The 22,850-nt window shown below is 54.1% G+C and overlaps 1 protein-coding gene across 1 annotated transcript; it reads right to left on the bottom strand.

Annotated features, from left to right (window-relative positions):
• Window positions 1-6,760: 6,760 nt before the first annotated feature.
• On the bottom strand, window positions 6,761-15,065 carry C1QL1 (complement C1q like 1). The gene is made up of 2 exons (XM_009432001.4): window positions 14,213-15,065; window positions 6,761-7,433 (listed from the first exon to the last, which is right to left on the bottom strand). The coding sequence occupies exons 1-2, from the start codon at window positions 14,807-14,809 to the stop codon at window positions 7,254-7,256; spliced, it is 777 nt and encodes a 258-aa protein (XP_009430276.2). The 5' UTR covers window positions 14,810-15,065; the 3' UTR covers window positions 6,761-7,253.
• Window positions 15,066-22,850: the final 7,785 nt, after the last annotated feature.

Here is a 22,850-nt window from a genome sequence, read left to right as displayed (position 1 = left end):
ACAGGCATGAGCCACTGCACCTGGCCAAATTAATACCTGTGGAAGAGAAGGAAACAGGATTGGGCAGAGGGAGAAGTTGAACTGGGAACTCTGAAGCGGGGAAGACACTTCAGAGCTGCCCTGAGTAGGGGGTGGAGGGCCAGGCAGGTAAAACCCATGCTGATCAGTTATGGGAAGCAGGCTGCTCTGAGAAAGGGGCAGGACATTGAGGAAGGCAGCTCACATCAGCAGGGGAAATCCTGAAAGGGGGCTGGTAGCTAAGAGCCATCTGCTGGCAGCAGTCTCTGCAGTTCGGGGACAAGATCCTTCAGTTCTGAAGGAGACCTGGGCAGTGCACCGCAGCATCCATCACAGCAGAGAAAGGTGAAAGTTTAAGGAGAGTGAGAGATGGTGAAACAACTGCTCTTACGGTAGAATGGCTATTATGTGGCTGGCACAGTGTTACAGTACTGAGTGAGACAGCCCTACTTGGAAGATGCTCAGTCCAGCCTTGGAGGCTTTGGAGCCTTTGGAGAGAGACCTGCTGCGGGAGTGCAGAAAGGCTTCATGAAAGAGCAGCCAATCTGCCTGGGCTTTAAAGAATGAGCAAGCATGGCCGGGCACGGTGGTGCACTTTGGGAGGCTGAGGCGGGTGGATTACCTGAGGTCAGGAGTTCGAGACCAGCCTGGCTAACCTGGTGAAACCCCGTCTCTACTAAAAATACAAAAATTAGCTGGGCGTGGTGGCAGGCACCTGTAATCCCAGCTACTCATGAGGCTGAGGCAGGAGAATCACTTGATCCCGGGAGGTGGAGGTTGCAGTGAGCTGAGATTGCGCCATTGCACTCCAGCCTGGGTGACAGAGCGAGACTCCATCACAACAACAACAACAACAACAACAACAACAACAACAAAGAATGAGCAGGCATTCTGCAGACAACAGAGTAGGCAAGGGCCTAGCAGACACATATCTGGCTCTGGTGAGGCAGGGAGAGGTCTGTAACTATCCTAGCCCAGGCAGTTTTCCTAGTCCAGGCCAGTGCTTACCACTGAAGGAGCAAAGGCCTGTGCCTTGAAGGCCTGGGAAGGAGCCCTCAAATTTTACTTTCATCATCTGGGAATAGGCAGGAGCCCCATCCCCTGAAGAAGCTGCTCTCTGGGTAGTTTCTTTCTTTCTTTTTTATTTTTATTTTAAACAGAGTCTAGCTGTCATCCAGGTTGGGGTGCAACGGCACTATCATAGCTCACTGCAGCCTCGAACTCCTGGACTCTAGTGATCCTCTCACCTCAGACTCCTGAGGAGCTGAGAATACAGGCTTGCGCCACCATGCCTGGCTAATTTAAATAACTTTTTTGTAGAGACAAGGTCTTGCTTTGCCACCCAGGCTGGTCTCAAATTCCTGGCTTTCAGTGATCCTCCTGCCTGAGTCTCATGAAGTGCTGGAATTACAGGCGTGAGCCACCACACTTAGCTTTCTTTCTTTCTAAAATCCCACATATAATCATTCCCAATCTGGGTTATTTCTTTTTTCATTTCTTATTCTTTCTTCTCTTTCTTTTTCTTTTCTTTTTTTTTTTTTTTGAGACAGAGTTTCGCTCTTGTTGCCCAGGCTGGAGTGCAATGGCACGATCTCGGCTCACTGCAATCTCTGTCTCCCAGGTTCAAACAATTCTCCTGCCTCAGCCTCCCAAGTAGCTGGGATTACAGGCAACCATCACCATGCCCGGCTAATTTTTCGTATTTTTAGTAGAGACGGGGTTTCACCATGTTGGCCAGGCTAGTCTTGAACTCCTGACCTCAGGTGATCCACCCTTCTCGGCCTCCCAAAGTGCTGGGATTACAGGTGCAAGCCACTGTGCCCTGCCTTTTTTTTTTTTTTTTTTTTTCCTCTGTTGCCCAGGCTGGAGTACAGTGGCATGAACTTGGCTCACTGCAACCACCACCCCACTCCGGGTTCAAGCAATTCCTCTGCCTCAGCCTCCGGAGTAGCTGGAATTACAGGTGTGCACCACCACGCCCAGCTAATTTATGTATTTTTAGTAGAGACAGGGTTTCACCATGTTGGCCAGGCTTGTCTCGAACTCCTGACCTCAAGTGATCCACCCGCCTTGGCCTCCCAAAGTGCTGGGATTACAGGCGTGAGCCACTGCACCCGGCCGAACCCAGTTCTTCTGTCTTCATTTCCTGCGTGTCCACTGGGTCCTGCTGTCTCCTTTTCTAGCTCTGCCCTGAACCAACCCAGTCAACTTTGGCTTCCTCTCTGGGTCTTAGTGTTTCTGAGCTGCATAATGGGAGTGGCCATTCTGTGGCATTGATTCTCAATTTTGGCAGATGGCACAAATGAATGGAGAGCATGGGGTAGGTAGCCCTCTGGCCCCTTTCTCCAGCCCCCAGCTGCCCCCTCTCAGTATCCCTTCCAATCCCTTCCAGTTCCAAACGTGTAGACTTTTCACTTCCACTTCATTATCACCTCATTAGTAGGATTTTAAGGTTTATTACCTAGAAGGGAGTGAGGAACTCACACCTTCAGTTCCACTTTTCAAATATACTGTCATCATGTGTGAAAATAACCTTATTAACAGCATCTAACCTGCTACAGTTTTGTCTGGGGGGCATCCACATAAATAAATGCAGAAGGAACCAGGGCATGGGCAACAACACAGCTAGCTGGGGTAGTGCGGCCTCTGGACCTCTGGAACTTTCTTCTAGCCCTTGGGGGTCCTGGAACTGTTGTCAGCGTCAGCAGAACTCAGATGAGACCCAGAGCAGCTTTGAGCAATTGGCCGCCTTCTCTGGGTCTCCACCTCCTGCCTCCTCCTCTGATGCTCAGAGCTCCTCTAGGAAACAGCTCCTGGGTCTCCCCAGTTCCCCTGTCTCCTGGATGCTTGTCCAGGATTGATTCTCTGGGCAGCTCCCCTCCAAGCAGTAAATGAAATATTGGTTACCAGGAGTGACGCGGGAGGCAATTAACCCTTAGACCTCACCATGGCAGATGTGTCTATAGCAAGCTGAAATGGAGAGCCGGGCTGCCTGGCCTTCCTGCAAAGTCATCCAATTAGGGCAGCCCCCAGCAGTGGGCCCGCTGCCCCCTCTGGTCCCCATAACCTTAGAAACCAGGGCAGCACCAGCTCCTAGGGCTGGTGGCTGCCTCCACACAGGATGGCCTGCCATTTCTCGTGTGGGAGAGCTCCAGGGGCACCTCCATCCTCACAACCCTCCTGGCAGGGACATTATTCATTAATTAATCACACATCTTCCTAAAGGGGAGGCAGCCTGGGGAGGTTTGTTGCTTCTCCTCCAGAGTGGACATGCCGTTCTGCCTGTCCAGCTCCTTCCCACCACCCACACAGCCCTGCCCCCTGGAATGTTCTTGTGCCAGAAAAGAACCCTGACCGAGGAAGGGGGAGACAAATGCCCTGCTTTCAGGGAGCCCCAATAGAAAAAACAGACACAGCCTCTGCTCTCAGAGAGCTCACAGTTAGGTAAGAAGACAGTCTCTCCTTCAGGCAGCCCCCAGTCCGGGGGTGGAGACTGTCCCTTTCTCAGAAAGTCCTAGTTTAATAGAAGAAGCATAGTATCGGCCAGGCGCAGTGGCTCATGCCTGTAATCCCAGCACTTTGGGAGGCCGAGATGGGCAGCTCACTTGAGGCCAAGAGTTCGAGACCAGCCTGGCCAACATGATGATATCTTGTCTCTACTAAAAATACAAGAATTAGCCAGGCATGGTGGTGCATGCATGTAGTCCCAGCTACTTGGAAGGCTAAGGCAGGAGAATCGCTTGAACCCTGGAGGTGGAGGTTGCAGTGGGCCGAGATCGTGCCACTGCACTCCAGCCTGGGTGACAGAGCAAGACTCTATCAAAAAAAAAAAAGAAAGAAAGAAAGAAAAGGAAAAGCACAGTATCTACCCCTCAGAACCACTTGTGGAAGCCAGTCTTTGCATCTAGGAATCCCCAGATCCCTGGTCTGGGTGGAGATACACACCCCACCCTCAAGGAGCTGACGATTTGAAGAGAAAACACAATCTTTGTCTTTGAGGCCCCCTAGTCTGATGGAGAAGATATGCCTCTTACCTTTAGGAAGCTTCCCAACCTGATGATGGAGACATAGTCTTTGCCCTCAGGTGTCCCAAGTCTGAGGAAAAAAATAGATTTGCCCTTGAGGAGCCCCTGTTTGATGGGGAGCATTTCCCTAGAAGGTTCCCCTGCAACTAGGATGTGGCTTGAGTGACAAGCAGCAGGCAAGCTGGCACTGCAGGACACTCCTGGTGCCCTTCAAAGGTCAAAAAAGTCCTTGGCTTCAGTCCAGCCCCAGCTGTGCCACAGCGTTACTGCATGACCGTGGGCAAGTCACGAATCTTCTTCAGACTGATTTCTTCACCTACAAAATGGAGATGTTAGCCCCATCTCTCAGAATGACATGAGGATTGTCAAGTTACCAGAAAGAAAAGAAACCAGGCCAGCCAGCCAGCCAGCCTGCACGCACTACAGAAAAGATTAACATGGCTTTTCTTGTAACAGAGGTCATAGATCAGTCCCAGTGGCCTCTGGGAAAGGTGGGGAGGCCCTCAGGTGTGGTGGCTGGGTAATTCCAGGCCCAAATGGCTATTAGAGAACCTGGGGCTGTGGGAAGCACTGGGGGGCCAGAGGAGTGCCTTCTAATCTAATCACTCTTCCCACCAAGACTCTCATTCTAGCCAGACCTGCCAGGGGTTTTATTGGGTTTGTGGGGACCCGCAGATTTCAATCTCCAGACCCCACAGGGAAGGAACAAGCATTAAGCTAATTTTATTAAATGGCCACAGCTGGCAGTGGGGGAAGTAGGGAAGAGAAGGGAGGATAAAGAAAGTCATTCAAGTCTGCCAGCCATGACAAGGGTCTATACATGAGGCCTGGCCAGGAGGGAGGCCACCCCTCCTTCCTGCCTCTCCAGCTGAGCTAGACTGGGGAGGGGAAGCCAGATGGGACCTTTCCTCAATGTAGAGCCTTGGGATTCTCCAAGAGGCTCACTCCATGGCTGCCGCCCAGGGCAGATGCTTGTAAATACATCAGGCATCTGCAGGGTTGGGGTGGAAGTGGAAGGGCTGGGCTCAGGCTGCCCTGGTGCCATCCTCAGATCTGCTTTGGAGATCCCAACTCTGAAATATGGTGTACCAGGTAAGAGCATTATCTTTGGTTCAAATACTGGCATTTGCCTGTTTTTAGCTCTGTGATCTTGGCAAGTTGCTTAACCTCTCTGAGCCTCAGTTTCCTCACCTAAAATGGATAAAATAACAGCATAATTTTAAAGGGCATGAGATAATTTCCTGTAGATCTACTGCCCACCCCTGCACACATATCCATGAGATAATATTTATAAAGTTCTTACATAGTACCTGACATATAATGGGTGCTCTCTCAATATTAGCTATTGTTATCTAGAAATGCCCTGTGTGACATGGCCTCCAGTTATAGGAAGTGAGGATGGCAGTGGTGGAGTAAGGGGACTTGGTATGTCTTGGATTTTCTTTCTTTCTTTTTTTCTTTTTTTGAGATGGAGTCTTGCTCTGTTGCCTAGGCTGGAGTGCAATGGCGTGATCTCAGCTCACTGCAGCCTCCACCTCCAGGATTCCAGTTATTCTCCTGCCTCAGCCTCCCAAGTAGCTGGGATTACAGGTGCCTGCCAGCACGCCTAACTAATTTTTGTATTTTTAGTAGAGACAGGGTTTCACCATGTTGGCTAGGCTGGTCTCAAACTCCTGACCTTGGGTGATCCTCCCACCTCGGCTTCCCAAAGTGCTGGGATTACAAGTGTGAGCCACCGCGCGTGGCCATGTCTTGGATTTTCAAGTGCAATCACAGAACTTAGAAACTATGTAAGCAAGATATTTAACCTCCCTGCAAGAATAAAATCTAGGTCCAACCTTCCAGGGCTGTTTGGAAAACTTGAGATGACATACTTGAAAGCATTTTGCAACAGTTATAGATAAATAATAAAAGCTATGTTTATTGAGCACATAACAATATACCTCACGAATCCTCAATCAAGTGAGGTAGGTCTCCTACGTTTATTGATGAGGAAACCGAGGCACAGAGGTCAAGTGCGTAGACCTAGGTCAACCAGCCTTTAGTCCAAAGGATGTTCCTTTCTATGGCTGTCACTAATCCTAAATTGCGTTGAAAGAAGTGACTTGCCCAGGATCATACACGGTGGCCCAGAGCCGGACCTAGGACTCCCAGTTTAAAGATCACCTGTGCCTGTGGAATGCTGATGCCACTTTCAGCGAAGCTCACGCCTGTAATCCCAGCACTTTGGGAGGCTGAGGCAGGCGGATCACGAGGTCAGGAGATTGAGACCAGCCTGGCCAACCTGGTGAAACCCCATCTCTACTAAAAATACAAAAATTAGCTGGGCGTGGTGGTGTGCGCCTGTATTCCCAGCTACTCGGGAGGCTGAGGCAGGAGAATCGCTTGAACCCGGGAGGCGGAGGTTGCAGTGAGCCGAGATCTTGCCATTGCACTCCAGCCTGGCAACAGAGCGAGACTCCGTTAAAAAAAAAAAAAAGGTATGTGTCCACCATGGAAGATGATGAAGTAACTGGGCTGCTTCCCATCCCAGCTGCCCAGGCCCACTTGGGTTGTGGTGGGCTTTAGGCCCTTTGGCAACTTCTTCTTGGAGTAGCTCTGGCTCTGGCACCTGGTTTCCCCTAGAAACTTCCACCAGACCCCTTCCTAATCTGGAGGAGGGCACGGTCCACCGTCGCCTCCCGCAGCCCTCCCCAGGGCACAGACTGAAACCCCTGCGGGGTGAAAATGTTTTTATTATAGCTTTGGTCAGACGGGGCACAGCCGGGCGGGGGCTCTGAGGGTGCTGGGAAGCTATCCAGCCCCCAACTCCCCCCTCCCCCGGGCGCGCCACCCCGGAGGGAGCCGAGGGCAGCTCATCTCAGAGCGCAGGAAGCAAACCCGCCGCCGCGACCTCTCCCCAGGCTGGGGTGGGCTGGCAGGCGGAGGTGGGCAGTAAACAGTCCTATTGTACAAATATATAGCGCGGGCTGGGCGGGGGCGGTCAACCCCGGTTCCCTGGCACGGGGACAGGGCGCGCTGGGCCCGGCTCTGCAGCGAGCCGGTGGGAGGGCCTAGCTGTGGCCCAGGCGGTGTTGAGCACTGGCCGGGGGCGTCATAGCCGGGGAGGGCCGGGCAGCGAGCGGGTGGGCGAGGGGCGAGTCATCGTCTGCCCCGCCCGGAGGGGACCCCGGCGGGTGAGGGACGTGGGTGGAGGGAGACGTGGGGAGCTCAGTCGGAGTAGATAATGAAGCCAGAGAACGTGCTGTATTTGTTGCTGTTGCCGCCGTGTGCTTTGCCTCCATCCAGCTTGATGAAGACCTCGTCGCCGGCGTCCAGGTGCAGGATCACGCTGTTGCTGGCGTAGTCGTAGTTCTGGTCCGCGTCCTGGGCAATAGCACTGGCCCGCACCTGCGGGTGGGGGACACGGGAGGGAGGGCGAGAGGAGAGAGAGGATGAGAAGGGAGGGAGGTGAGGCAGTCCCGTGGGGGAGGATCAGCAGACCCAGAAACCTGGCCTCCAGCCTCGCCTCATCCCTGCCACGCTCCCCCTCCCCCGCCCCCTTCCAATCATACAGAACTTGTTTCAGGAAAGGGGCAGAGAGGATCCCTGGATTTCTAGGGCAGGTCTGATCTGGGCCTGAATTGGGAGTCAAGGCAGAGTCTTCCTCCTTAACTCTTATAGGGCTTTCCCTCCAGCTGGCTGAGAACCTCAATACCTCCAGGAAGCCTGGAAGCCTGTCCTTGCAAAGAGGAATTCTCTGGACCTCCAGGGAATGGAGGGCCTTCCCTACTCTCATCATTCCTTCCTCTCTGCTTTCATAATGATGCCATCGTTTCAGCCACACCCGCTGGATCTTATGTCAGTGGATGGACACAAGGGCACACCTTGGCCCCACAGGTCAGGCAGCTGGACCAATGCCAGGCTGCCAGTCAGCAACCACCCTGGAACCAGGGCCAGGTCTTTGGTCTGAAGTGCATTCCAGAGTGTCTCCTGCTGCAGCAGTGAGACAGAAGGCCTGGTAATGCTTTCCCCTCCCAGAGTTTAGAAGGGGCCTGGGTGCCAGCCTCCATGGAGCTGTAGCTATGTACCTGTCACTACCCACCCAAAGAGGATTGTAGCTCCTCCTGTCTCACCTCAGGGTGGTAGAAAGGAACTGGGGGGGAAGAAGGGAATCCAGGCCTTACTTCCCTCTGGGATTCTCAGTCTGATGTGACATCCTTGCTGGTCCCTGCCTTGATGGGGGATGGGGAGGGACAGGCAGGATAATGGGTCAAGGGAGCACCAGCATTTGGGCTTGGAGCCTGCCGTCACTTTTGGGGGCTCTGACTATAATCATAAGAGATTGTGTGGTGGCTGCGTACGGTGGCTCATGCCTGTGATCCCAGCACTTTGGGAGGCCCAGGCAGGTGGATCATTTGAGGTCAGGAGTTCGAGACCAGCCTGGCCAATATGGTGAGACCCCCCCATCTCTACTAAAAATACAAAAATTAGCTAGGCATAGTGGCACGCCTGTAATCCCAGCTCCTGGGGAGGCTGAGGGAGGAGAATCACTTGAACCTGGGAAATGGAGGCTGCAGTGAGCCGAGATCATGCCACTGCGCTCCAGCCTGGGCGACATAGTGAGACTCAGTCTCAAAAAAAAAAAAAAGAGAGAGAGAGAGAGAGATTGTGTGGTGGTGAACGAATGATCTACAGACATTCTGCTAACAGGTATGGAAACATAAGTCCTGAGTTTGAGGATCGGGGCCTCTCCAGGGTATCCTGGGTAGAGACATGGAAGAGAAGCGCCCTCTCCAGGACTGTGGCTTGTGGTGTGGGGAGGCTGCACTGAGTGGAGTTCTCTCAGCCAGGTTTCTCCACGGCCCCTCTCTATCCTGTCCCTTCACTGAAGGCAGCTTACCATCCCAACTCCCAGGGCTGAAGTCTGGGTAGAACCAAGCCAAATTAGGGGAGGGGCCCATCCTCTCTCCTGGGCTGGAGGCAGCACTGCAGGTCAGCTGTGCCAGAGCTGCTGACTCAGCCGCGATGCTGCAATGAAGAGGACCCGACATATTTGCATGAGGGCCTCCCTTTAAAGCCCATCTCCAGCCCCTTCTTTTCCCTCAACCTCTTCTTCCCAACCTGAGAAGAAACTCTTTGTGTGCTTAGCTGGGAAAACTGGTCTCGTTAAAGGTGGGAGGGAATAAATGAAGGGGGAGATGCTGTCTGCCAAGGAGCTCAGTTTCTCTGTCTAGAAAATGGATGAGAAGACTTTGCCTCACCACTGCCACCTCTGTAAAAGTCTTTTGGTGATAAAGAAAAAAAAACATTAGATCTTGATGGGGCTTTGAGTTATTAGGGAAGAGCTGAAAGCAAACAGCCAACTTCGGTATTGTTCCCTGAGCCCTAATCCTGGTAGTATTTATTATTACACATGCATTTCATTATCTTTGCTAATAAATTACTACTAATAACAATTATTTTTATTGCCCAGATTAATTTAGCCTTAACTCATTAAAACAGTGTGCTCCTTAATAGCCAAATCCATTGGAACAGAGTCATCTGTCATCAGGAATCTCCTGGTGATGTGACTGCATCAGAACTGTTATGCTTAAGTTTATTATTTATTCATCACCATGATTGTTGCCGTAATTATCCTAATTATCCATGGAGGCAGAGAGAATTTATGCCCTTCCATCCTTAGATGGTGGGGGATCCAAGAATGGAACCCAGGGGTCCCAATTCTCTGCCTGACTGGAGACAGTTGAGGCCTGCAGCTCCTCCCGGGGTCCAAGGGGAAGTGTGGGGAAATGAGGTTGCCAAGGAAGCAGGAAAGCAGGTTTGGGCCTTGTTATGAGGGAGCGCTGTATAATCAGCTCCTCAAGGGCTGCCAGGAGGGGAAACTGAGGCAATGGTCTGACCAAGGGAACTGGGTGAGAGGGCATCCAGGAAACATGTTCCTGCCCTCAGATCAATGCTGGGGTCTTGGGTGTACAGATGTGGCTCCCATAGGGGAGCCAGCCTGGCCCATGGGGGACACTTGCATTTTCATACATACATTAACTGCATTCCCACTGTGCCAGGCACTGTGCTCTGTGTTGTGAAAGGTATTAGGGGCCAGAAAGGATAGCCAGGGGGCCATCTGCCACCACCAGGGGAGAGGCTGATCTCCTTAGGTCTTTTTTCTTTTTTGAGACAGAGTCTTGCTCTGTCACCCAGGATGGAGTGCAGTGGTGCGATATTGGCTCACTGCAACTTCCACTTCCCAGGTTCAAGTGATCCTCCTACCTCAGCCTCCCGAGTAACTGGAATTACAGGCACCCACCACCACACCCGGCTATATATTTTTTGTATTTTTAGTAGAGACAGGGTTTCACCATGTTGGACAGGCTGGTCTCGAACTCCTGACCTCTGGTGATCCACCCGCCTCAGCCTCCCAAAGTGCTGGGATTACAGGCGTGAGCCACTGTGCACAGCCTTCTTAGGTCTTTATACCACCACCTTCAATTTATATATGCCAGCACCTCTTGCCACACTTAGATTCTGTTGTCAAACCCCTGGCCCATTGGTGATACTCACCTCCCCACAGCCTCCTACCCTGGATAAGCAGCACCCTGACCACAGGCCCTGGCACATCCTCACAAAGCCCCCTGCCCAGTTTATTAATTTTGTGTCCTCTCCAACCCACCTGAACTGTGGATCTTGGAGGCAGCTGCAGGCAACTCACCACACCCAGGGCCCCACTGCCAACCCAGAGTCCTTTCCCCAGGCTCCTTGCATCCTAATGGCCAGGACTTGGTGCCATCAGGGGTGCTGATGCAAGGCTACCCCTAAGGACTGGGGCCAGTGGGCCTCAGATAAGGACAGAGGGAGCCTCAGTGCCAGGCATGAAGGTGGTGCTCCCCATCCCGAACTTGCCCGGAGAGGAGGCAGAGCCCAGATTCAGCTCTGCCTCCCTAAAGAAATTCTGGAAGCCTCTCTACAGGCAGGAAGCCAGGAAGGAAAAGCGCAGTGCTCAGGGTGGCCCCTGGTTCTGAAGTCACAGGAGATACAAGCTTCTCTCTTTTGTTCCCATCCATTGTCTGGCCCTGCCATTTTTTTCTCTGCTTATTTAAATGTCCTTGTCCACCTCTGAGCTGGCTTTCCCCTACACTTGACCTTTTATATTCTCCCTTGTGGTATCTCCTCACCTTGCAGACCAAGGTTCACCATCTTCTCCCCCTGCATCAGGTTGGTCTGCACCAGGGTAGGCCCTACTGAAGCACTCCCTCCCAGCCAACACATTTGGGGACCAAAGTCATCAGCTGGGCTCCCAGCCCACCTTTAACACAGTATTCGTTGGGGCGTGTGATTGTATGTTATGAATGTTCCCCCTGCATAGGCCATGGGGTCTTGGAGGGCAAGTGGACTGAGCTCCTACAAAGCCTCAAATCTGGCTCCTAGTAGGGGCTCAAAACTAACAAGTGGGATGGCTAGTGAGATCAAATGAGCCTCTTGGGCAATTTGGAAGAAGTCATAAAGGACATGGGAGAGGGGGCTATGGGCCCCACTATTTCTCCTGGTTTTCTTTTCTTTTCATTTTTATCTTTTCTTTTCTTTTCTTTTTTTTTTTTTTTTGAGAAAGAGTCTCACTCTGTTGCCCAGGCTAGAGTACAGTGGCGAGATCTCACCTCATTGCAACCTCTGCCTCCTGGGTTCAAGTTATTCTCTTGCCTCAGCCTCCCGACTAACTGAGATTACAGGCATGCACCATCACGCCCAGCTAATGTTTGTATTTATTTTTTTTTTTGAGATGGAGTCTCGCTCTGTCACTCAGGCTGTAGTACAGTGGCGCGATCTCAGCTCACTGCAAGCTCCGCCTCCCGGGTTCACACCATTCTCCCGCCTTAGCCTCCCAAGTAGCTGGGACTACAGGTGCCCGCCACCACGCCCGGCTAATTTTTTGTATTTTTAGTAGAGATGGGGTTTCACCGTGTTAGCCAGGATGGTCTTGATCTCCTGACCTCGTGATCCACTCGCCTCGGCCTCCCAAAGTGCTGGGATTACAGGCGTGAGCCACTGTGCCTGGCCTAATGTTTGTATTTTTAATAGAGACGGTGTTTCGCTGTGTTGGCCAGGATGGTCTCAAACCCCTGACCTCAGTTGATCCATCTGCCTCAGCCTCCCAAAGTGCTGGGATTACAGACGTGAGCCACCAGGCCCAGCCTCTCCTGGTTTTCTTTTGAGGGGGCTGGTCTGAATAACTATTAAAGTGCTGGGCCTTTGAAACCCCTAGTTAAAGCCACCTCCTTTTTTCCTACTAGCCTGTGGTCCCATCTCCAGTGAGCACCCCTTCATCAGACTCTGTCAACACCCTGCCCCTGCTGGAGGGAAAAGGAGCTTTTGAGATGGTTTTACCTCCCAGTGACTGAAGCAAGTTCCCCATTCTAAGCACATAGCGTCTCCGGGGCCTCTTCTTGCCTCATCTCTGGGGACCTGCTGGGACTTCCTGAGGTGGTGCAGGGTCTAGGGCCAACCTGTGGCCCAATGACTGCCTCCCTATCCAGGCAAGCTGCCAATCCCCTGAAACCTCAGCTCTGTGTCAGCCCGAAGTTCTTTGGGAAAGGAAGACATTCCATTGATGAAGGTGACATTGCTGCATCCCTTATTGGTGATTAATAGGGGAAATCATGGGGCTGTCTGCAGAATGAGCCTTTGCTGGATACTGGGGCCTCCCATTTGGTCAGGAACCAAGGACAAAGAGGAGAGACACGGGGATGTCTGATAGACACACGTGGGAAAGAGAGACATACAAGGAATAGAGAAGAGTGGGGTTAGATCCGGGGAGGAGAGGCCAGAAACCCAGGGAGAGATGGAAAAGGCAGACACAGGAGAGAGATGGACAAGAAACAGCAAAATAGAAGAAAGAGGCAGGGGAGAGGCAGAAACCAGAGAAAAGGTGTTGGCGGGGCAGCAGCCAGGCAGAGGAAAGAGAATAAGGACTGACTTATAAGCACCTGGCAGGCTATCTGCTCACTTTCCCTGCCTGCCCCTGTCTCTGCCCCTAAGACTTGCAGACCCGCAGGCTGGCAGAGCCTCAGGGCAGTACTGCTGTGGGAAGGGTTCCAACAAGGTCTTGTATCTTAATCGTGAGAGATTCCTTCTCAACTTCCACTAGCTCAGCTTTAGTTCTGACCAGTGGTCCCCTTCTTCGAAGAGAATGCTCAGCCTGACCACACCCCCAGGTCACAGGCCACCACGAGTGAGAGCACTGGGAAGGGAGGTGGTATCAAGAGAGCTGGCTAAAATTGTCACCCCAGGGCGGGGCTGGGTGGAGGTTGGTCCTGGGGTCGGCCATTCCAAGGAGAGCTACACGCACATGCGAGTCCCGGTACCAGAGTCCCCGACACACTCAGTGCTTTCCAGCTGCAGCGTCTGAGATGGGGACGGAGAATGGAGAGGACCCCACACACTCCAGAGTCAGGAGGGGCTGGAGCTGGGAGACCAAGAGGAGGGGGAGTTTCCATCTCTTCCACCCCCCCAACCCCCACCCCCTCCCCGCCTCAGGAGGAAAAACTCCCCCGCCCCCCAGACTGCCTTCTTTTTGGGGAAGCTCTGCTACAGTGGGAAACAGCTCCCCAACTCCCGGATTTTGCAAAGGGTGTCAGATTCGCCCAATGGTCCCTTCTCGAGGGCAGGGGAGGCACTGCAGCCAGGGCTGTAAGCACCGGGCTCCCTTTGCCTTTGTGCCCCAAACATTTCCTGCAGCCAGCCTTCTCCGCTCGCGCCCATGGCCACGCGCCTAGGCGCCCGCGGGCGCGGATGCTGCTTCTCCCTGTTCCATACGCCAGAGCCCATCCTTGCCCTCCCCTTATCGCCCGCTGGTGTCGGCCCGAATCCACTTCCCAAGGGGCAAGCCCCCAAGGGCAAGTCCGTGCACCTGGGAGCCCTGCGCTCTGACTAGTTGGGTTCATTTCCCGCATTTCCAGTAGCGTTCCAGACGGTGCCCAGCAGCGTCTGTCTTGGAGCGGGAACCCAGGAACTGAGGATCGGCGATGTCCGCTGGCTCCGACCATCCCCACACGTGATGACCAAGCGGGGCCGCTGTGGGGTGGGATCTCCACCTGCGTCCGCCTAGCGCCCCCGCCAACTCCGATCAGGTACCCATTTGCCCCGGGCTCCCTGGGTGCCCTGGGCCCAGCCCAGCCCCATGCCCCCGCCTGGCCCACCTGGCCATTCTTGCAGAGGTCTGCCCACATACTGGTGCCGTCGCCGCCGCGCATGAGGACATGGTAGGTGAAAAAGTAGGTGCCGGGAATGTTGCACGTAAACTTGCCGCTGGCCGCGTCGTAGTTGTTGCCTAGGTTGGTGACCACGTCGTCAAACTTGAGTACCTCGTAACCCTCGTGGGGGTTCTTGAGGCCGGCGTAGAAGGCCACGCGCGGCACCGTGGTGTAGGTGGCAGTGCTGATGGCGCCGCTGCCCCCCGCGCCCGGCAGCCCCGGAGGGCCCGGCTTGCCTGGCTCACCCTTCTCCCCCGGCGGCCCCACAGGGCCGGGAGGACCTGGGTCCCCGGGAGGCCCCGGAGGGCCGGGCTTGCCGGTGCGGCCCGGCTTCCCCTGGGGGCCCTGCACCAGCGTGGAAGGCGGGGGCGCGCCGCTCTGCTCGCTCAGGGCGTCGCCGCCGTCGGTCCGCGCGCCGGCGCCGGGGCCCCGCGCGGGGTAGGGGTCGCACACCATGCGGCAGGTGCCCAGCATCTCATAGTGGCCGTCCGGGCCGCCCGAGCTCACCAGCACGGGGATGAGCACCACCAGCACCAGCAGCATCACCACACCCGCGGCGGCCGCTAGCAGCGTCTTTCGGCCCGCGCGGAGCCTGGGGAGCGCCGGGCCGCCCGGCCGCGCCGTCGGGGCAATGGTGCCGGCGGGCAGGGGGCGCGGGCTAGGCGCCCGCGCTCAAGGACGGTCCGGCGGGGCTGCGGGCATGGGGCCGGGCCCGGGGCGCCGCGCTGCGCTGGCTGCGCTGCGGAGCCCAGCCGCCGGCTCCTGCCTCGCGCCTCCCTCCTGCTGCGCTGCCGGACTGAGCGCCGCGGCCGCCGCCTCCCGCCTCCCGCCTCCCGCCTGCAGCCTCCCGCCTGACTCCTCCCGCCTCCTCGCGCCGGGGCCACCGCCCCCTCGGCCGGGCCCCGCCCCTCCAGCTCCGCGCGGCTCTGGGCTCACTAGGGGTGGGGCTGCGGGCGGGGCCGGCGCCTAATTGGGCCGCGGGCGCCTCGAGGTGGGCGGGGCATAAGGGGGCGGGGCCGCGGAGACCCCGGGTGGGAGCAGGGAGAGGAAAGAAGAGACTGAGTACGCGGAGACCGAGATTCGGAAATGGGGTGGGGGCCGGGGTCCGAGAGACCCGAGAGGCGCTCCAAGGGAAGGGGAGAGTAGGGACCAAAATGCGAAAGGGAGAGAGGGCCACAGGGAGAGCTGGAGAGCTCCGAGGGGATCGGGAGAGGAGAGGCTTCGAGGGTCGGTCACCAGGAAAACAGAGGGACTGGGGTCGCGACGGGCCAAGACCCGCAGGGGGCGGAAGCGAGGGGATAGCGCCCAGGTCTGCAGGGTACAAAGAGCGATTGAGGGGAGGACGGAGCGGGGAGCTGGAAGGTAGGATGAGAAAGGGGGTTATGAAGCGAAGAAGAGGATACGGAGGGGACCATTTGGCACTCAGGCCTCGCAGACCACCCGTCTGGGAGATCCAGAGATCGGATGAATGCCTGTCCGGGGGCCCAGCGGAGCCAGACGGCAGCCGCCTCCTCCTTTCTGGCTCTGACTGTTCCGGGACCCGTCTCCCCCGAGGTGGGGCAGGAGCTTCCAACCCCTCCTCGCCTCTGCCCCTTCCTCACCGAACTGTGGCCAGGCTGCTTTTTCCTGGGCCCTTTTCTTCCATCTCCCTCTGCTCAATCCCTTTATCTCTGCCTCTAGACCAGGGAGAAAAGGGGATCCTAAAAAGGTGGGCACCCCTACGTTATTTCTCCATGCTGACAGATGCAACTACGTCCCTGAGGGGTAACCCCCTTTTCCAGCCTCCAGGATGAGGGGTGGATCTCATCCAGCCCCTCAGCTCCTCCTCCCTCACTCCCCAGCCTCCTCCGCCGCCCCTTAACTCTTCTCCCCATCAGGCTGTGGGAGGCTCTCCTCTTCCTCAAGTGCAGCAAAGTGTTTAGGTTGCATAAACCGAAACGTGTCTGCTTCCATCAAAATATTTGTCACATTATCTGAGGCCCAGGTCGGGCTGCTCCACCGCTCCTCCTTCGCCCTCCTTTATCCGGCCCACCGGGGAGGATTCAGCCATTGGGAGGCGACTGGCCGGCTGCTAAAGAATGACATCCCAGCCTCTCCTCTCCCGAGAGGTCCCCCCCGCCGGCTCACACTCTCCCTGTTGACCCTTCACCATGGGCAAAATGATTCCCTGGCCTTCCCTACCCAAGGTTGAGGTCGCTCACCTCATCCAGGGCTGGGAGTAGAAGGACACAGGGACATCCAACGAGGGGGCTGTGAAAGAGGACCCTCTAAGCACTAATGGCTGAGGCCAGGTTGGAGTGACCCCACCACCATCAAGGAGGGAGCTAAAAATTTTTCAATAAGTAGCATTTATTCAGGGTTTACTCTGTGCTAGGCCCTGTGTTGAATGTTTTACATACATGATCACCCTTGATCTTCACATCAGTCCAAAGAAGTAGAGTCCAAGATTATTTTAATTTTACAGATGGAGAACTGAGGCTCTGGGAAGTTAAGAGATTTGCTTAAAGTCACACAACTAATAAGTGGGAGAGCCGGGACTCAAACTCGTAGCCTGGCTCCAGGCTCTTCCAACCTCAGCGCGATAGAGTCTCTAGGTACCGTTTACTGCGCAAAGCCCAGGGGTAGGGGGCTCAGGGCAGCCAGACCTCCCTAGGCTCAGGAAGAGTAGTCTTCAGCGCTCGGCTGTCAGGCAATCCGGCTCCCCGGTTCCCCACGGCGGTCTCCTCGGTGTGCCCCACCCAAGAGCGACAGGGCTGGTGACCCGAGGGGCGCGTGCGCGGTCGTCAGCCTGGGATTTGCACGGACCCCCTTCTCCCTAGTACGCTCGCACGGGGGCCCCTCCTCTGCTACGCCGCTGGGGCTCGCCCGCCACCCACAGCCCTCGCAGAGCCCTCCGGGCACACCGCGGCTGGCCGCCCGGGGCCAAGGATGGGGCGGGAGCGCCCACCCACCCCCGCGCCGGCCGGGGCATCCAAGAGGCGCGCTCGCAGCCACACGGCGCCCCGCCTCCCGCTCCGAAAAAGCTCCTGCTCCCCTGGCGCGGTGTGGCGTCTCCCTCAGCCCAGCCGGATTCTCCCCGCTTCGCTGGAGTGGAAAATAACGGCTTCAAACTTTGCAGAGAGGAGCTGGTGCCAGCACTTTAATTAACAGCCATCTTGGCCTGTGAGCTGGGGCCACCGGCTTGGCGCCTCCCCTGGGCTCGCCAAGCCCCGCCCTGGCTCCGCCCAGGCCCCCAAAGAAGCACCCCTTAACCACCTACCCGACCCTCCACCCCCATCCCCTGCTCTCAGCGCCCCTCTTTCCGGGAGATGAGGGCTTGGCTGATTGGGGAGCGAGTGCTGCCTTGAGGGGCATCTGCCAGCTTAACACCTGAAGACAGTCACAACCCCCCCATCCGCCATACTGCCCCCCAACATTGTTTAAAGCTGGACTGTTCAAGATTCTGAAATTAAAGACCTGAGTGCCAGCCTGGCGCGGTGGCTCACGTCTGTAATCCCAGCACTTTGGGAGGTTGAGGCCCGAGGATCGCTTGAGCTCAGGAGTTCCGAACAAGCCTGGGCAGCATAGGGAGATCCTGGCGTGGTGGCTTTTACCTGTAGTCCCAGCTACTCAGGAGGCTGAGGCGGGAGGATCGCTTGAGCCTGGGAGGTCGAGGCTGCAATAAGCTGAGATCGCGCCACTGCACTCCAGCCTGGGCGACAGAGCAAGACCCTGTCTCATTAAGAACAAAAACTAAAACGGCTTGCATGCCAATCCTACCCGGTGATTTTAGGTAAATAGCCTACCCAGCAGCCCCTGGCATCCTTTGGTAAAAGGGTGGTTGTGAGGATTAAATGATGTATTATGTATGTAAAGTCCTGGGCTCAGTACCTAACCCTTATTATGCACATTGTAAATGGTAGCTAATATAACTATTTCACCTCAAGGCCAAGAAAGCCCTCTCAGGAGACCCCCGGGCCTTGGGTCTACTTGGTCCTGCCAGCTTCCTACCAATTGCTGTCCTTGACACTAGGAGAGGGGGACAATGGACCTAGGCTCCCAGGTTCAGAGATGGAACTGGATGAATGAGGGAAGAACCCTGAAGTTCCGGCTTCCAGGCCTCTTCTTCAACCACCTGCTAAGAACAAGGACTCAGGTTTTCTTTTTTTTCTTTCTTTCTTTTTTTTTTTTGAGACTGAGTTTCGCCCTTGTTGCCCAGGCTGGAGTGCAACGGTGGGATCTCGGCTCACCCCAACTCCGCCTCCCAGGTTCCAGCCATTCTTCTGCCTCAGCCTCCCAGCTAATTTTTGTATTTTTAGTACAGACATGGTTTCACCATGTTGGCCAGGCTGGTCTCAAACTCCTGAACTCAGGTGATCTGCCTGCCTGGGCTTCCTGCTGGGATTACAGGCTTGAGCCAGCTTGCCCAGCCGGGGCCAGGACTCAGGTTTTCAGAAGCAAAAAGGGAGGGAGGGTTTCAAGGTAAGGAGGGCGACTGCACTCTCTGTAGCTGGGATGCTGTCAGTGGGGGGCTGAAGGTCTAACTTTGCTTCCCGAACTTCTATGAGTGTGAGGGGTCACTCCCACAGACCCCATCTGGAATGACCCTACCATAGGAACTCCTACAGTGAGGGGGTGGTGCCGACAGCCCCGGTCATTCCAGGCATTGAGGTAGATTGTGGAGGGTACAGGGAAGAGCGTAGGTAAGGCTTTTTACCCAGGCATGACTGGCACTGACTTTACGAACTCGGTGACTGTTCTGTGGTATTTTGGGGTTCTTTGAATGAATGTGAGTGGGTGTGAATGTGTAAGAGGCTGTTGATGTTGCTGTGTGTCTGGGTTTGGGAGTGAGGAAGGGGGGTGCTGTGCCCTGACTCATCAGCTGCTGGATCTGCATTGAGTTGTTTTTACATTTACTGAAAACAGCTAGCTAGGTCCTGCCTGGGTGAAAACACCTAGCTAGGCAGTGATGGTGTGTCCCAAGATGAGTAGGACCGGAAGGCTGAGCGGTGCCCGTGAGGAGTTCACTGTTTGGTGGGGGACACGTGCAGAAAGATAGGATACTTTGCCACAATAATTACCGTAGCTAACAGTTTTTGAGCACTTACAAAGTGCAAGATCCTGTTCTTTTTTTTTTTTTAGATGGAGTCTCTCTCTGTCGCCCAGGCTGGAGTGCAGTGGTGCGATCTCGGCTGACCGCAAGCTCTGCCTCCTGGGTTCACGCCATTCTCCTGTCTCGGCCTCTGGAGTAGCTGGGACTACAGGTGCCTGCCACTATGCCTGGCTAAGTTTTTTGTATTTTTAGTGGAAACGGGGTTTCACTATGTTAGCCAGGATGGTCTCGATCTCCTGACCTTGTGATCCACCCCCAATAGGCCTCCCAAAGTGCTAGGATTACAGGCATGAGCCACCGCGCCTGGCCAAGATCCTGTTCTTAAGCACTTTTATGGATTATCTCATTTACACTTAACCTATTATCATGGATTTAAAACTATTACATGGCTTATGTCACGTACTAGTATTAACCTCATGAGGTAGGTACTATCATTTTCCCCATTTTATGGCTGAGGAATCTAAGGCTTGGGTAGAAATTTGTAGGAGGTGTTACGAAGTCCAAATGACGCATAGATGAAGAATGTCCTGCCCAGGTTGGACACAGTGGCTCACTCCTACAATCCTAGCACTTTGGGATGCCAAAAGGCGGGAGGATGGCTTCAGTCCAGGAGTTTGAGACCAGCCTGGGCAACATAGTGAGACCCCTATCTCTACAAAAAATAAAAAATTAGTCGGGCCTGTAGTCTCTGCGACTTGGGAGGCTGAGGTGGGAGGATCGCTTGAGTTCAGGAGATTGAGACTGCAGTGAGCCATGTTTGTGCCACTGTACTTCAGCCTGGGCAACAGAGCGAGACCCTGTCTCAAAAATAAAAAATTAAAAATAATCCCCTGCTGGGTGCAGTGGCTCACGCCTATAGTCCCAGCACTTTGGGAGGCTGAAGAGGGTGGATCACTTGAGGCCAGGAGTTCGAGAGCAGCCTGGCCAACATGATGAAACCCCATCTCTGCTAAAAATACAAAAATTAGCCGGGTGTGGTGACATGCACCTGTAGTCCCAGCTACTTGGGAGGCTGAGGCAGGAGAATCACTTGAACCCAGGAGGCAGAGGTTGCAGTGAGCTGAGATCGTGCCACTGCACTTCAGCCTGGGTGATAGAGCGAGACTCCATTTCAATAATAATAATAATAATAATAATAATAATAATAATAATAATGCCCTGCCCAGAGGAGTCCAAGAAGACTTTACAGAGGAGGTGTCATTTTTTTCCATTTATCCATCCATCCATTCATCCATCCTCCATCCATTCTATAAACCATATTAGCTGACTGCCCACCACATCTCTTGTTATCACGGGACACAAAGATGAGCAAAAAAGACTTCTGTTTGGCTGGTAAGGTTGGGGAAAAAAAGAGAAAAGGCTCCCGACCTCATGTAGTTTACCATGTATTGCTGAAACCTGGACAATTAAGCAACTGCTATCTAGCCTGACAAGGTCACTTAGAATGTGGAGTACTTTGGGAACACTCGACAGTGTCACTTAAATTCATCTGGGGGCAGGGAATAATGGGAAACTTTCTAAAGGAGATGATATTTAAGGTAAGCCCTGAAAAGAGTCATCAAGGTGAAGAATATGGCCACTGGAGGTGGAGGAGGGAGAGAAAGGAAAGGATTACGGGTAGACAGAACAGCATGTGCTAAGGACCATGCTTGCAGAGCCTCGTGGGCTGTGACAAGGAGTTTATAATTTGTCTTAAGGGTAATTAGAGATTACTGGAGGGCCTGGGCATGGTGGTTCATGCCTATAATCACCAGCGCTTTGGGAGGCCGTGATGGGTGGATCACCTGAGGTCAGGAGTTTGAGACTAGCCTGGCCAACATGGTGAAACCCCGTCTCTACTAAAAATAAAAAAAAATTAACCGGGTGTGGTGGTGGGCGCCTATAATCCCAGCTACTTGGGAGGCTGAGGCAGGAGAATCGCTTGAACTCAGGAGGCGGAGGTTGGATTGAGCCAAGATGGCACCACTGCACTCCAGCCTGGACAACAGAGCGAGACTGTCTCCACAAAAAAAAAAAAAAAAAAAAAAAAAAAAAAAAAAAATTACTGGAGGGTGTTAAGTGAATGAGTAATATAATCAGATTTTTCAGATTAGAATGAGCGCTCTGGCTACTGTGAGGACAAAGGATTAAAATAGAGTAAGAGTGCTGGTAGGGAGACTTAGTACCAGGCAGTTGCAGTGGTTCAGGTGACAGCTGATGATGGCCTGACTTGGGAAGGTAGGAGGTGGAATTGGCTGACTTATTGACAGATTAGTTGGGGATGGGGATGGGGTAGGGGGCAGGAGACTTCCAGGCTTCTGGAAGGATCTTGAGATGTTTATTGAATGAAGGATGGATGGATGCTATTGCTGTTGCCTGGGTACTGATATGTGCCAGGTGCTTCACATACTCTATTTCATTTACCCCTCACCAAAAGTCTAAGGAATATGCATGATCTCCACATTGGAGATAAGGATGCTGAGACATAGAGAGGTTCAGTGACTGGCCCAGGATCATACAGCTGGTAAGAGGGAGAGCAGGATTGGAACTCAGGTCTGTTTGACCCCAGGTGGGGGCTCTTTACACTCCCACTCTACCTAGCCCAGCAGGCACACACCTGGTGGGGAAGACAAGGAAAGGTACTTTAGGGTCAAGACCCAGGAGTATAAAAGGCATATTTTTGTTTTCTGGTTGAAGCCACCAGTCTACAGCCCTGGCTTGGGCAGGATGAGGAGCTGGGCACCAGGAGGCAGAGACCATCTCTCAAGGCCCAGTGAGGATACCAGTTTGCCATGTGTGTTTGGGGATGTCTCATCACGCCCATCCATTTCTTTCTCTGGGCTGGGTAATTTTCTGGCTCTGAGAGGCTGTATTTCTTACATTAAAGACAGCCCAACACTGGCATCCATTTATATATTTTTTTAGATGGAGTCTTGCTCTGTCGCCAGGCTGGAGCACAGTGGCACAATCTTGGCTCACTGCAACCTCTGCCTCCTGGGTTCAAGCGATTCCCCTGCCTCAGTCTCCCAAGTAGCTGGGACTACAGGTGCGGGCCACCATGCCTGGCTAATTTTTTGTATTTTAGTAAAGATGGGGTTTCACCATGTTGGCCAGGATGGTCTCGGTCTCCTGACCTTGTGATCCACCCGCCTTGGCCTCCCAAAGTGCTGGGATTACAGGCATGAGCCACCCTGCCCAGCCCATTTTAAACCCCAAGATGACTTTTGAATTCAGACATTTCCAGATCCTTCTTGTGAAAACCCTCCATAATTTCAGCATCCTTTTGGAGAGGGGGACTTTGGCCAGAAAGTGTGGGAGAATGGAAGTTGAGTTGCAATTTGGGGTGGGGGTTAGGGTATGCCTCAGTGGGCTGAACTAGGCTGGGTCTCAGAACTCCTGAGTCCGGATCAGGCCTCAGAGGTTGATAAGGGGAGTTTGTTCAGGGGCCTCTCTTCCTAGCTCCATCTCCTGAGGAGGAGAGAGTGGGATTCAGCTGGCAGAGCCCAAGTAACC

Source organism: Pan troglodytes, chromosome 19 (genome assembly GCF_028858775.2).
Source record: "Pan troglodytes isolate AG18354 chromosome 19, NHGRI_mPanTro3-v2.0_pri, whole genome shotgun sequence".
Classification (NCBI taxonomy): domain Eukaryota; kingdom Metazoa; phylum Chordata; class Mammalia; order Primates; family Hominidae; genus Pan; species Pan troglodytes.
The sequence above is the reverse complement of the archived record's forward strand: the minus strand, read 5'-3'. Positions and strand labels throughout refer to the sequence as shown.

What these genes read in the sequence shown, in the direction of transcription:
- C1QL1 (XM_009432001.4), bottom strand. Translation starts at nt 14,809, where the DNA reads ATGCTGCTGGTGCTGGTGGTGCTCATCCCCGTGCTGGTGAGCTCGGGC. An exon ending in ACCTCTGCAAGAATGGCCAG is followed by an intron (nt 7,434 to 14,212) that starts GTGGGCCAGGCG and finishes CCCCACCCGCAG; the next exon opens with GTGCGGGCCAGTGCTATTGC.